Source organism: Epinephelus fuscoguttatus, linkage group LG17, assembly GCF_011397635.1.
Source record: "Epinephelus fuscoguttatus linkage group LG17, E.fuscoguttatus.final_Chr_v1".
In the NCBI taxonomy this organism is placed as follows: Eukaryota; Metazoa; Chordata; class Actinopteri; order Perciformes; family Serranidae; genus Epinephelus; species Epinephelus fuscoguttatus.
The window spans coordinates 32,344,359-32,359,519 of record NC_064768.1 but is presented as its reverse complement, the minus strand read 5'-3'; the positions used below and the strand labels follow the sequence as shown (position 1 = coordinate 32,359,519).

At 40.9% G+C, this 15,161-nt stretch overlaps 1 protein-coding gene across 3 annotated transcripts; it reads left to right on the top strand.

The window, feature by feature from the left end:
* The first annotated feature begins 921 nt into the window (after positions 1-921).
* On the top strand, positions 922-13,018 carry si:dkey-81h8.1 (uncharacterized protein LOC100034657 homolog). Of its 3 annotated transcripts, none has more exons than XM_049603179.1 (9): positions 922-1,278; positions 2,513-2,606; positions 2,847-2,960; positions 3,965-4,021; positions 5,777-5,914; positions 6,909-6,956; positions 7,493-7,606; positions 7,903-8,010; positions 10,602-13,018. In XM_049603179.1, exons 2-9 carry the CDS (start codon positions 2,517-2,519, stop codon positions 10,707-10,709), a joined length of 777 nt encoding a protein of 258 aa, XP_049459136.1. In that variant the 5' UTR covers positions 922-1,278; positions 2,513-2,516; the 3' UTR covers positions 10,710-13,018. The 3 variants fall into 3 exon arrangements, with proteins under 3 accessions (XP_049459136.1, XP_049459135.1, XP_049459138.1); XM_049603178.1 differs by having other exon boundaries at positions 2,510-2,606; positions 10,602-13,017; XM_049603181.1 differs by lacking the exon at positions 6,909-6,956 and having other exon boundaries at positions 923-1,278; positions 2,510-2,606; positions 10,602-13,017.
* The last annotated feature ends 2,143 nt before the right edge of the window (positions 13,019-15,161 follow it).

The following is a 15,161-nucleotide window of genomic DNA, read 5'->3' as shown; positions in this document are numbered from 1 at the left end:
AAAACTTTGTTCAGCTCTAGTTCTTGTTCAGAGCAACAAAGTGTCCCCCAGCAAATGATCAGGGGATCTGCGCTTCTCTAAAACTGTGAGTTTTTATACCTTTTTCTATCCCTAGATGGACATCCTTCATCAGATCTCCTCCTTCACTGCCGCTCTAAATGGATATCCTACATTAGATCTCGGAAAGCACAAGGCTAGCACAAGGAGAGTCACAGATGGCGCGATCACCTTTGCTATGATAAACAAGTGTTACCTGACTGAAACTTGGTGTCCCGAGACCAAAAGTTCAGTACCTTAGGTCATTATTTTAGGTCATTACAGGTCAGTACCTTAGGACCTGCATCATATGTGTGTGAAATCATTGATTCGATGAATGAACTTCCGCCTCTACGTCCTTGGCATCATACACTTCTGGAGGATCTCAGTGCTTATTGGCTATCGTGGTACAAATTGGTTGCTGAAGTTCAGATATTTCAACTCTCATGAATCAGCGTATGATGTGAAATCCTGCTACTTTGCACCGCGTGTTTTGCATTGTGGGAATTTCGCGTCTAAGCCGTCTTTACATTGACTTTACATCTAATTCACTGGCACAAATTGTTTTATTTGCACTTGGTGTGAACACAACAAAACACATATACACATTAAAACAGAATTTTTGTGGAACTGAAATTATTAACTTTACAGGTAAATACTGTAAAAACTGTAAAACTGTAAAATAAGAAACTTAAGTAAGTCAGTATGCGATTCCTTAACTCTCATATGGACATAGTTTTCAACTAGCCTGTATACTTCAACAGCATAATTAGATTTCTAGAATTTAGTTATGACTTTTGATTTTGGTGTGCCACCCCAAGATTTTTAGTGGCCCCGTGTGGCACCCCTGTGGAACATTTCTGGGGGCGTCACTGCACCTGGTTTGTTGTGGCTGTGGGATAGATTGGGGTTTCTGTGTGTCCTCTGACAGCTGAGACTAAACTAGTCTCGATAAAGCATCATTTAGAGTTAGCTGTGTGTCACTTTTTTATGAAGCCACTGTCCGTGTAACAGGACATCAGCCCGCTGCAGACTCCCCTGCCTGCAGTCGTGCATGTGAACTGCATCAGACAGCGAGTCTGCAGAACAAGTCGCTATATCAGTGCGCTGCAGTGAAATCCAGCTCCCGAACACACCCTGCTGCAGCCTGCAGAGCACCCACACAGTATTGACAACACCCGCGGCTGTACCCCTTAACCGAGCAGAAAGGAAGAAACGACGAGCCGCTGATACACAGCTAAGGTAAGATCATCTGCTCGCCGCATTCTGTCCCGCAAGAGACTAGCGCAGGTAACCTGGGACCGGACGAAGTGACATTGAAAACAGCGCTGAGGAGGTGAAACGTCAGCTTGTATTTTGTATCACAGTAGTTTGTATGGACACATTTAGTAGGAAAGAACGATATAAACCCAGTAAGGCGGCTTGTCCTAAACATCACAAGGAGTCCTGCCCGGAACGGCCTGTACTTGGGCTGGGTCGGCTCCTGCAGCTGTGCCAAAATCTACTGCGGTCCCATCAGCATCGTGAGTCTCTGCTGCGGACCTGCATGAACTACATGGAGCTCTGGATGCTATTCTGTCTGCATAGAGTTCATAGAAATGGGTGCTTTTGGCGGTTGCTATCTATAATTAAAAATGTCTGGAATATTCTCTAATATTTATGCAATACTCAGCCGTTAATGATTGCGAACGCCACACTATTTTTGTTGTCTCTTCGGAAGTCCTGTAGTTTTGCTGACTCAAGGCTGTAACAGTGATGTGCGTTGGCATTTAAAGTCAGGCTTCAGGCTTTGGCCTGGATCCTGCTTGTTCATCATTTATACTCTAACATCAGTGCTGATGCAGAAAATGCACCAGTGAATAATGTTGAGGCATCCATGTGCCAGGCTCACTAATCTTGCACTCATTATAGGAACTTTAATACTTACCAAATTTGCTTACAAAATGAAGCCCCTGGTGGCTATGAGGGCTGCCAGTCAGTTTAACACATCAGTAAGGGGACATAATGACATTCCAGCAACCTAAAATCCACCCAGAGCGACAGTAGGGGACAGTGGGGCATTTGATCACAGTGTTGCTGATTGCCAAACCCAGAACACAGCAGAATATTATTTAGACTTTAAAATAGGGTTACAAATATTTGTGACAGGTCAGTGGATTAGATGTGACTATATTATATGTCGGGTGAATTGTTATTGTACTTTTGAACACGTACAAACATTTTTGACAAAGTAATGTTAACTCAAGGTCCACTTACTTTTCTGAGCTTTTAACTACGTCTTTCGTGTGTCTTCATAAGTGAAAGGAGTTTATGATGAGATTATGATTTTCACCTCCTGTCCATCCTTGTGCACATCTCACACTTTATTTATCCTAATCTCCTCCCAAACCATTTAACTACCCTCTCTGTTCATTATCTATACACTTACTCTTTGATTGAATCCTTTTCTGCGTACCGTTTGTTTCTCCCTCAGCAGCAGGATGACTGACAAAGACCCGACGCCTGCAGTGGGGACACTGTCCCCAGGCCAACTGCAGTCCCACCTGAAGATGGAGCCTAAGACTTTGGGGGTGAGCAGAAGCATTCAGAGTTTGTAACTAAACCACGTACAATATGCCATGTCAATCAGTGATTCAAACTCACATATACACCCATGTGCTGAATATGCATCCTATACAGAGTAACAGCTGACATAGCATGCTATAATTAAAGAGCTAATTACAAAGAGCTCTTAATTTCTGACTGTTTGCCATGTTTTTTGAATGCATCTGTAGTACTCAACATGCTGATCACCTTGTCTTCCCTCTCAGGCAATCCAGGTCGTTATTGGGGCTTTGATTCTCTGTCTGAGTGCCTCCGTGCTCCAGATCCATGAGGTCCACTTTACAGGAGATGTGGCGCTCTTCCTGATCGTTGTCATACAGGTCAGATAAAGGCCTGTTAAAGTTCTGTTAGACCCATCAGGTTGTCATGCTTTTGTAGTTTTCCCTGCACTTTATTAAGAAGAACTTGTATATTTGATGTTAAAGAGGACCTACTGCGCAAGTTTCCAGGTTCATACTTGTATTTAACGGTTTCTAATAGAACATGTTTACAGGCTTTGGTGGTCAAAAGACACTTTATTTTCCTCATACTGTCTGTGCTGGACCACTCCATTTTATCGCCTGTCTCTTATTTCCCCCATCCTGAAAAAGCCCATTCTGTTTTGTCTGTAAATGACTCTTACAGAGAATAATAGCTCATTTAACAATGAAAAAAAACACCAACAGAAGTGTCTCACGCAACTGGACATGTTCCAGCAGGAATATGATCTGAAACTAAGGAGAAAATAACATCAACTTCAACCAAGATTACATGTTTTCCTGACGTTAGCATTTAGCTACACATGAAGAACTTTTTTTTTTTTTTTTTTTTAAGAAAAAACAAATGAAACTCTGTTGTTGGAGAGTGAAGGAGGAGGGAGGCTTTGTCCTCCTGCACACGTCGTCATCGTGTCCATTGTCGGAGAATAGTGGTGCTTCGTACAGTAAAAAAAAAACCCACTTCAAAACACAACTAGATATGCTCCAGCAGGAATATGATGCACCCAGCTTCATGTAGCAGTGTAGGCTACGTAATGTAAACACTTACATTAGCAGATGACCATATAAAGAAATCTGGCACATTATGATGTGTGGCCAGAGTAGAAAAAAAATGTTGGAAACAAAATATTCATCTTGGTAGGAAACCTAAGATTTTTGCTCACAGGGATTACATATACATGTGTTTACTTGATTATTTGAAATTTTAGCCACATTTAATGTGAACATCCTCATTGTAACACAATATGAGACACAAAATACAGAGAAGCATTAAAGGTCCCCTTTAAAATCTAACTGTCATTTCTTCCAAATGCTGTGTCTTAGTAAGTTGTATTTGAACCCACCAGGTGACCTTGTCTGGCTCAGTGCTGATCCACAGCGGGAGGAGACCCACTCTGTTTTGGGTGAGTATAATGATACAGGTCACTGTTGTGCACACAAAATCAGCCACATTCATTCAGTAGTAATTCTAAGGAGCAATTCACCCTATAACACTTCGTCCTCTAGTTCGCTGTGTCCCTGATGTGGGTGTGTTATGAATATTTCACCAACTCCTCCTCTTTATGTGGACAGACTCAGGACAGGATGCACACGCTGTCAGACCCTATAATATTATACTGGTGCTGTACAATAAAAATTATCATGAACTCCCCATTTAGTGGCTACAACAAAAACTACTTTAGTTAATGATACAAGAAATTAAAAAGGAAGATGAAGTTAGGTAAAGTTTTGAAGTACAAATACAACACTATCATCATTTACTGTAAGAATATTTCAACAAACGATAGTGTTTAGTGGGGCCATCTGGGAACTACTGTATAAGAAAGTAACCTGAGCTCAGAGATCCCCTTATTACCTTTTCAGCTCTTTCAACCACATGTGACAGTCTTCTTCAGTGAATGCTCAGGTGTCATTACTTGACCTTAAACATATGTGGAACATCCCTGCCAGATATGTCACCACATTATACAAGTGAACTGCGGACATGCAAATGTCATAGACACCATCAGGGTAGCTCACATTTGAGGCTAGTTGTAAATTTTTTGTTCGTGTTGTTTTGTTGCACATAGAGATGTAGCTGACTAAAAAAGTCCACTTAAGGCTAGTTCACATTCACCCGCGTTATCTGGGGCTCTGTCGGCGAGGGCTCAGTGGAGAAATCTTGTGGTGTACACACACAGGTCGTAACGCAGTTGGCGAGGCTCCCAATGACAGAAACACACATCGCCAGGTATGAACACTCAAAAGGTTACAGTAGTCTCCGCGACGCAAAATTGGGGTGAAAGTCGTGTAATGTGAACTAGCCTTTAAAGGTCCAGTGTGTAGGAATAGGGGGATATATTGGTAGAAATGTAATATAATTTTTATTAATATGTTAGGCTCTCATCCATGGAGCTCGCTTTCACGTCATCCACTGTAGTTCTTGTACATGCTTGGCACACCGGCATTCTGTAACCTCACCACTAGATGCCTCTAAAACCTACGCGCTAGACCTTTAAACAAAACACTAAGATGACAGCCGAAGACAAATATGCCCTTACTCTCAGCTGCTGCAGTGAGTGTTACTCCTCCGGTGTCTGTCAGTTAAAAATGAGTTTATCTGAAGGCTGATGGGTCTCAGTGGTGAACTGGTTTATGATATCTGTAGCTGAGACAGCTGGTGGAGGGACAGCCTCCACAGCTTATTATTTTTAACAAGCTCCAGTCTGGCCTTTGCAAATACCACCACTGGTCTTTCTTCCAGCACATAAGACTGTGCCACACCACTGTGAAACTAGAGGCCTAAAATGTACATATGTGACATTAGAGAATCTGAAAAATTTCTGATCTTGCATGTTGTTTGTATCAAGTATTTGCATTGTCTAAAATACTCTTGGTTCTCCCTTTTTGTGTACCATGCAGGTAGCTATATACGGTACTATCTAATATGTTTGTTTGTGATTATATGCATAGTACGATGTAAGGTGTTGGGATTCTTCTTAACAGTTGCCAAGAAAAGAAAACAGTTTTTCGTCAGTATCTCAAGTTAATGTTAAATAAAGCTAATCAAGGCCTTTTCACGGGTAAATGTGAAGGATGCACATAGGCATGATGCAGCATGGTAAAACCCTTTTATAAGCCGCAGTATAGTAAATGATCACTTCTGTTAACATTTGCAGGTGAAAGTTGTCCTGGTGCTGCACCTCATCAGCGCTGCATTTGCCACTGCTGCCCTGGGTCTAATGTCCAAACACCTGCCCTACCGCCAGGACTCTTACCACTGTGAACACTGCCGCAGGCTGGAGCTGCATGCCGTGGTATTGTCTTTAAACCCTACACACGCACAGGCCACTATATGACTTAAATAGATTGAGGTTTTAATGATCATAAAACAATTACTGGGGCGGCACGGTGGTGTGGTGGTTAGCACTCTCGCCTCACAGCAAGAGGGTTGCCGGTTCGATCCCGGGCGTGGGAGCCCTTCTGTGTGGAGTTTGCATGTTCTCCCCGTGTCAGCGTGGGTTCTCTCCGGGCACTCTGGCTTCCTCCCACAGTCCAAAGACATGCAGATTGGGGACTAGGTTAATTGGTGACTCTAAATTGTCCGTAGGTGTGAATGTGAGTGTGAATGGTTGTTTGTCTCTATGTGTCAGCCCTGCGATAGTCTGGCGACCTGTCCAGGGTGTACCCTGCCTCTCGCCCGATGTCAGCTGGGATAGGCTCCAGCCTCCCCGCGACCCTCAAGAGGATGAAGCAGTTAGAAGATGAATGAATGAAAACAATTACTGGCAAAAGAGAATAGCTACGACTGTATTGAAGCTTTACTGCTGTGAAACTGTAGTCAAGTCCAGTTACAGTCTGATTAGGACTAACATCCACAGCACATAACTGAATTACATCTTCATGATGAAGTCTTGCCTGGTGCAAGACTGAAACAATGTTTGCAGGACAGAAATATTTTATAAACCCTCTCAGGTTCAAACTAGGAGCAAAGTGACAAGTGTTTACCCTGTGTCACAATGTAAATGTGAAAAACACATTTACAGTCCAGAAGTGGCAGCGGTTGAACTGCTGTCACATCATCACAGATATTTCCTGGCCACTGTGATGAGTTTCTGCATTTTCTCATTGCCTCTCTATGCTTCTTTTATGTCATTTGAAGTGTTACAATATGTTGACTTGAAAAGCACACTTTAATGTGTCGACCGGTAGGGGAATCACATGAATGTATGTAACTATGACTCCATAGTTGACACTACATGTTGTGAAAAAGCAGACTTTATGTTTTTTTGTCTTCACTGTCCACTGCAGCAACATTGTTTCAGGAAATGCACCGGGCTGATCGAGCAAAAGTGTAAAGTAAGTGACTGACTACTGTTACAACTAATATTTTGGTCAGATGGATTATATTGTCCTGTCTTGTAGAGTGCATGTAGAAGACAGAAATGTCTTTAAAGGAACAGTGTGTAAGGTTTAGGGGGATTTACTGGCATCGAGCAGTGAGGATTGCAGATTGCAACCGGCTGAAACTTCTCCTGGTGAAATTTCCTTCAGTGGTCATTGTTCAGGAGGTTTCTACCCTGAGCTGAATTATCTCTTCCCCTCCAAAACAAATGATGAACAAGCCATGGCTGATGCGAAAACACAAATCTAGAGCCAGTGTGCGGTTTGTCCGTTTTCGGTTTTCAGGATAGTAAAGGAAGCATACATTTTACATTCCAGTTCTGCCAATACATCCCTCTGAATCCTACACACTGAACATTTTAGTAACAGACAAGATGTCCCATGTCTTTTACACTTATATTTTTTCTTCAGTATCACAGCTAGAAACACTTTGCAGTTTACAAAGTCTTCCTGTGTTGTCACCTCATATGCTCTTGCATTTCTCTGGCTAGCTGCTGATCGACGGGATCCTGGGGACGCTAGTGATCTTTCTGGTGCTGGAGCTGTTGATCTGCATCACTGCCATGCTGTTCGGACTCAGCGTCCTAGCTGCTGGTGGAGCCCGGGTGAGCACTGATTAAAAAGTACCCAAATAATGCACGACGAAGTTTTTACATTGGATAGTGGTGGTTGGTGTACGTGAAATGTGGTTAGGTGAGATGGCATTCTCTGTTTAAGAAGCTCCCACCTCTCCTTTATTTTTTGTGCTCACTAAAATGAAAATGTAATTCAGCCATTAAAAGTGAGTCTTGTTATTTCCAGTAGTCAAATTTAGTTTGGCAAAAGGCCGAGATGAAACAACTTCTTACTGTACCAAACATAACAACAGTTAAATGTGTGTGTGTTTGTGTGTGTCCTGCAGGCTCCCAGCCAGAGACCTGTCTATCCACAGACACGCCCCCCACCTGTTCCAGCTGTTCAGGTTGCTCCAGCTGTTCAGGCTGTTCCAGCTGCAGCCGAGCCATCTCAGGTACTAAGAAAACACAGTCTCTGTTAAGTACATGGTGAAGGGTGCCCAATTGAGGTTATTCCCTTAGTTGCCTTATTTGTTATGTATATTTCTGATTCACTGTTTGGCAGTGGCATATCTATGGTGCCATATATTTGGACTGCTATGTACACAATATGTTTCTTGAGCCCGGTGCACCTCCTGGACTGAAACATTTGTCTCCTCTTAGGAGAGGCCTGTGTGGCACTCTGTAGCCCCTTGTGTTTTCTTTTAATTCCACTGTGTTCATAATCAGTATTGGGAAGATTACTTTTGAAATGTAATAGGTTACGGATTACTAGTTACCCTATTAAAGGGATAGTGCACCCAAAAATGAAAATTCAGCCATTATCTACTCACCCATATGCCGACGGAGGCCCTGGTGAAGTTTTAGAGTCCTCACATCCCTTGCAGAGATCGGCGGGTGGAGCAGCCAGCACACCTAATGGCAGACGGTGCCCCAGACTAATGTCCAAGAACACAAAATTGAATCCACAAAGTATCTCCATACTGCTCATCCGTAGTGATCCAAGTGTGCTGCAGCCGCGACATAAAAAGTTGTTTCGAAAAATGTCATATGAGCTCTGTTTTTAGCCTCACTGTAGCCTGTAGCTCTGACTGCTTCTCTGTGCTCCGGGCTCACGTGTGCACGCTCAGGGTGATCAGTAATCTCTGAAGAGCAGCAGTCTCGTCAGTCCTGATGTCCAGATTCTCAAGTGCAGGCATCGCCAATACCCAGTCTGAGCAGCAAAGACTTTCCTCACCCGTTGGCATTGCTTTGAATTTGAAACAGCCACACCACCAGGTTTCCAGTGCACGACTTCGGTATTCTGCGGCTGGCTGAGGCTCATGAGCTGCGGCGGCTGCTTCGTCCAGTAGCCTGAGTTCCGTCCGTATACTTGGGCTCAAACAAATACAGCTCAACAAAGAAATGCTGTTCCTCCTCAATTTCAAAGTCTTCAGACATGTTGGGCTGTCCTTTGCTAAAAGACCATAGTGCAAATTATCTTTTAGCTACTGTGGCTACCGTTGTCTTTCCCTGTGGTGCACTGTCACGTGATGTAAACACGGGTGAGCAAAGCTCATGCTTTCGCTGGTCTCGCGCAGGTGTGCACATGTGAGCGCGGAGCACAGAGAAGCAGTCAGAGCTACAGGCTACAGTGAGGCTAAAAACAGAGTTCATATGACGTTTTTTGAAACAACTTTTTATGTCGGGGCTTCAGCACACTTGGATCACTACGGATGAGCAGTATGAAGATATTTTGTGGATTCAATTTTGTGTTCTTGGACGTTAGTCTGGGGCGCCGTCTGCCATTAGGTGTGCTGGCGGCTCCCCCCCCCGCCGATCTCTGCAAGGGATGTGAGGACTCTAAAACTTCACCAGGGCCTCCATCAGCATATGGGTGAGTAGATAATGGCTGAATTTTCATTTTTGGGTGCATTATCCCTTTAAAATGTAATAAGTCATGCATGTATTTTAATTACTTCATCAAAGTAATGAAACTTATACATTTGAATACTTCTCTTCACCCCAACACTGTTCATTATATATCTATAAATTGTCCTCCACAGAAACAGAGACAGAGCCCCTGCACACTGTACATGGTTTCATATGACTCTGCATTGTGCTCTGCTCTCTAAGTGTGTTCACACCTGTTTTTTTTATCTAAACATTACCTCATTTACACACTGATTTGTCACAAATTTAACAAGAGTTGTAAATATTAAGTCTCTTAATAGGCAGATAACTATTTTCAATCCAACAAACAAAAACTGTGGTTTAAAAAAAGACCTTACTGTTAGATGTAGCTACAAAATCCCCAAAGTGACCTTGGACTTCATTAATCTTTACTGCAGAGCTCACACAGTAATTGAGTTTTTTTGTTTGTTTGTTTGTTTGTTTGTTTGTGAAAAGTTTCCTCCCAGTCTCTACATGGGGCAGTTAAGCAAAATGAAATTCATTCTCCACCAAGCTCACAAAAAACACTAAATTTAATTTACACAAGGGTCAGTGTCATCATCCTGTTTAATTTGAGCATAGTTTCTGTGCATTATTTTTATACAGTCTATGGTTGGTTCACATCATGTTGAACCACAGCATGCAGTTTGCACGTGATCTGAGGTATTTGGTCCACAAGGTACAATAACTGTCTCAGGAAATATCAGTGGTAGTTTTGCAGTATTACAGAATTTTTATTTTCATCAGTCAGAATGACCCTCAAAGGAAGAAAATGGAAGGGTTATTTGTTAGTAAAATTGAAACTTGAAAGTCTCCTCTTTGAAAATAACAAAAACAAAGGGGAGATTATCTGTCCAGTTGCTTTTTTCCCAATATTGTAGATAAACAAATGTACACAGTATGATAACCGTCAACTTTTATATCACCGTATACCTTAAAATCAGTATATCGCTATATCACAGTAGGATTTAAGCAGCAGTGCTCTCACAGAGCCGACACGACATGGGCTCAAAACAATCGGGACACGTGTGACCACACACTTAAATAACCATTCAGCATGTTAATATTTTCTGCACATCCTATTCATGTTTCGCTGCTCTCTCTGTGTTAACAGGTGGCTGTAGTTGTGACTGAACCAGATTCAGAGCAGGTGGAGGACATCTCCACCCCACCCACTGAACCCCAGGTGGAGCCGATCGAATCTGTGACCTCAGAGCCCTGAACTCGACACACACTGCTCCCTGTGGTGTCATGTCATGTCAGTCAGAGTGTAAATATGGATGTAACTAATATTTTTGACAGCCCTCTGCTGGTCACTCAAATCAGGACTCAGTAACCTCCCGTTTAGCTTGATGACTCGTGCATCACAGTGACACATGTGCTGATGGTAGCAGTTCAAGTTCATGAACAGCATAAGAATTGTTCAAAAAATAAATGTTAATGTCCCAAAAAGTCGTAACTCTGTCCTTTCACTTCTGGCATGACATGAACACAGAATCAGTATTAGCACACAATGTTGTGGTGATGATATGGATCAGTGTTATTAGTAATGTTGATTTATTCTTCAAATACTAACATCACTAAAATAAATAGTGAGAATTAAAAAGCAGCAGAAAACAAGATTCTCAGCTTTGACAGTGAGGGACAAGCAGAGATCTTGGTCACTATTAAGAGTATGTAGAATATATTCACTAATAGTCGGTGCACATTTTGTGTTATTAGAAAGAAGGCAGATATAATAACCTTGTACTATTTTGCCTTTCGAAGATCTTAAACCTCTCTTGCCTAAAACATATTGGACTGATTAAATACGATTTTGTTTTACTGAGTATATTTCAAACTTGTCTATTTAAAACTTGTCTTATCACCATTACAGAATTTGTAATGACAGAGTATCACAGCAGCTACCGGTAATCTACTGTTTATATGTCCATTCTTTGTTGGTTATATTATTTTAGAGCTGCTATCTTGATTAAAACTTAAACCCCTCCAGTGATTAAGCACTTACATCAGGTTTTGGGGCTCAGAAGAGGCAGCAGAGGGCGAGACATTCAGACTTTGAGTCAAGCTCCAAAAACAACAGTACCCTCCATTTCTCTTAATGCTAAAAAAAACTCCAGTCCCTGTTTGTGGCATAATGCAAACCGTATAAACAAAGTCCCACTTTGGAGACAATCAAATCCATTTATCTGTCTCTTTTTACTTTCCAGTCTTCAATCACAAGCCACAGTAATCCTGCTAATAATCTTTCCACTGCTCTCCTGTTCATGAGAGTCGTGTGTGGAGCTGTGAGTGGAGAGCTGCTCCGTCACATTAATAAGAAATGTCCGCTGGATGCCTCCCTATAACAGCTGGATGGTTCACATATCCATACTTGCGATGCTTCCTGCAGGAAGTGCTGCGGAACATATGGTCCACTGCCTTGATAACATAATGAATGGATGGATATGGCCACCACTTGTTATCTGGATACAATGAGATTACTATATGTTATCAAAAAAAGGAGATTTTTAATAGACGCCCAAACACTGGAGCATACCAGCAAGGTAATGGTGAAGCCATATGCGAGGCTGTTTAAACAAGCAGCATCTATAATGGTGTCAAACCTAAGCTAATGCTAATATTGATCATGGGCTTACTGTCTCTCATTACATATGACTGAGATGTCCTTAATTCATGAATGAAATTGTCTCTCCTCTAGAGCTGAACTTTAAGGCACAGCAGCAGGTCGGTAGCCAGGGTACCATAATGGAGATCTGTGAGAACCTTAATGCAGAGGAACACACCAAGCAGTGGCAAAGTGCAGCTTGCTGCAATAATTGCACTTTTTTGCGCCCAGGAAGTGTGTTTATGTGTTTGAGGTGGGAGGGAATTCTTTGTGACATAGGTCAACATGTCACAGGAGTCTTTTTACTAATTGGCTGTGGGTATCTGCCTTTATCACACAATCAAACAGCTGCTTGGTGTGTTTTCATGTAAGAGAGAAATGTGTCTATAAATTATATTGTAACTATAGTCCCTGTAGTTGCTCATTGTTTGAAGGAAACTTGGCAAAAACACTTCATAAAATTGGACTGAGTTTGGACTTACAACATTGATATTTGTAAAACAGAGGCCTCAGTTAGTTTCCCTGTTCAGATTCATGTCAGACACGTGTTGACAGTGTATGTTTTCCTGCACTGGTTTGTTAATATTGTCAGGACTTTGTGAATACCACAGAATGGCATGATGAACTGTAAATGAATGTATTAACATTTTATTCACAATGAAATAAAAGTTAGTGCTGCACCAGTAAAAATGAAAAAGAATTGTTATCTATGATCACTCTCAACCACTGATAATCACATTTAATACTGTAGTGTTTTTACTGAAGCTTTTCGTTTTCAAACATGTCCTTGTATAGTTTTACACACACAGTATATATGGGACTTTCAATTTCCTCTTTCTTGCCTTGTTAATTTCCTGAATAATAATTTAGCTAATGTCATAATTAGCCAAAACAAAGCATTTGTATTTTGTGTTCATCTAAAAAATAAAAATCGATCTATCTAAATACATATGTATTGTTTTGCCTATTACATCATAAATGTACTTGTGAAAAGAAAATCTACTAATAAAAAGAAAAAAAAACTTAAGTTGCAAAACAAAACAAAAATGGCTATATTATAAAATATATACATTATTCATTCATTCATCTTCTAACCGCTTCATCCTCTTGAGGGTCGCGGGGGGGCTGGAGCCTATCCCAGCTGACATCGGGCGAGAGGCAGGGTACACCCTGGACAGGTCGCCAGACTATCGCAGGGCTGACACATGGAGACAGACAACCATTCACGCTCACATTCACACCTACGGACAATTTAGAGTTACCAATTAACCTAGTCCCCAATCTGCATGTCTTTGGACTGTGACAGTGCCCGGAGAGAACCCACGCTGACACGGGGAGAACATGCAAACTCCACACAGAGGGGCTCCCACGCCCGGGATCGAACCGGCAACCCTCTTGCTGTGAGGCGAGAGTGCTAACCACCACACCACCGTGCCGCCCCATATATACATTATGTTATTATATAATGATATAATCATAACAATATTATATTATCATCTAATTATATAATTAAGCTGATAATAATAACATGATAAGCGAAAACAAACAAAGCTGTTGTATTTTGTGTCTAAAAAATAAAAATCTGTCTATCTAAACACATGTATTATGTTGCATATTACATCATACATTTACTAGTGTATGGGGTGGGGTGATATATGATCTTTGTTTTAACTATTGCTTTTTATATTTTTATATTTTTTATATTTTATATTTATATTTCATAAGTGGTTATATAAAAACATTAATTATTAAAACAAAAAAGTCACTTCACAAGTTGCAAAACAAAAAATGGTGGGAGGTTTAGGTTAAATAAACAGTAAAAAATGAAGCAAAAATAATAATAAAGGAACATCTTTAATAGTCTTGATATGCAATTATGTATACCTTAAAACTTGGTAGAGTTTATGCCTACAGACAGCAGTTAATAATCCTATGTAATTCAAGCACGTGTAAATACTGCCATCTGGTGGACACAATGCGCAGCTACAACTTATACTGTCGCTTTTATTTTGAAAATACTTCCCGGAAGTATCGCTGTGTGAGTGCGTCTACCTTGACACCACAGACTGTAATAATGACGACACGAGAACATGGGTGTAGTAACGCAGTGTCACCACAAGAGGGCAGTGTACAGATAGCATTCCATTGCCCGTCTGCCAGGTACCAGCTTAACAAGTGTAAAGATTAAAATCTGTGGAAAAGAGGCTAATGTGATTTCTTCTAGTAAGCACTTTTAAAATGAAACGTTTGGGTACACAGCACAGTTGTGCACTTATCAACTGATTACTGTCGTATAGCGTTATAGTACAAATTGCCTAGCTAACGTTAGCTAGCTAGCTAACAAAAATAGCGATTGCTTTTTCGACTATCAAGTCTCCTAGACTCATACTGCTTCCATACAGCTCTTCTGTGTTTATCTGTTTATCTGCTCTTTAGATAGATAGATAGATAGATAGATAAACCACGGTGACAGCATGTAGACTTATGTGTGCTGTATGTCTTATTGTGAAAGTATTTACCGGAAGTTTTCTTATGGTATTGTGTCTAACTTGATACTACTATGCTCATTACTTGTTGTGGCCACCAGAGGGCATCACGATTATCTGAACCTCATGGATTATGATCATTTATAAAGATTTTATACATATAAAATATCGATTCAAAAATGATAAATATAAATGTTTGATATATATTAATATTCTTTATTACACATTCTATGAAATGAACACATTATTATTAATGTAGACTCAGTTCAAACAATTTCCCCCCGGGGATTAATAAAGTATTCTGAATCTGAATCTGAATCAAAACTCAGTAAGAGTTAGTTACAAACTGAATAATGTTAGAGGTGGAATTGAGTGTTGATTAACAAACCTTACAGTGTTTTTACATGTCATGAGTATATTTTTATCCTCATTTTTATCCTCAATGTTAGCTGTTAGTCCATCACATTGCAGCTCAGAATCAGGGCCACAAACTAGCTAATAATGACAGAGCAGGGAAATATATTTTCTTACAATATATATTTGAGCTCCGTGATGTTGAGTTGTTAGGCTGGGAGAGCTT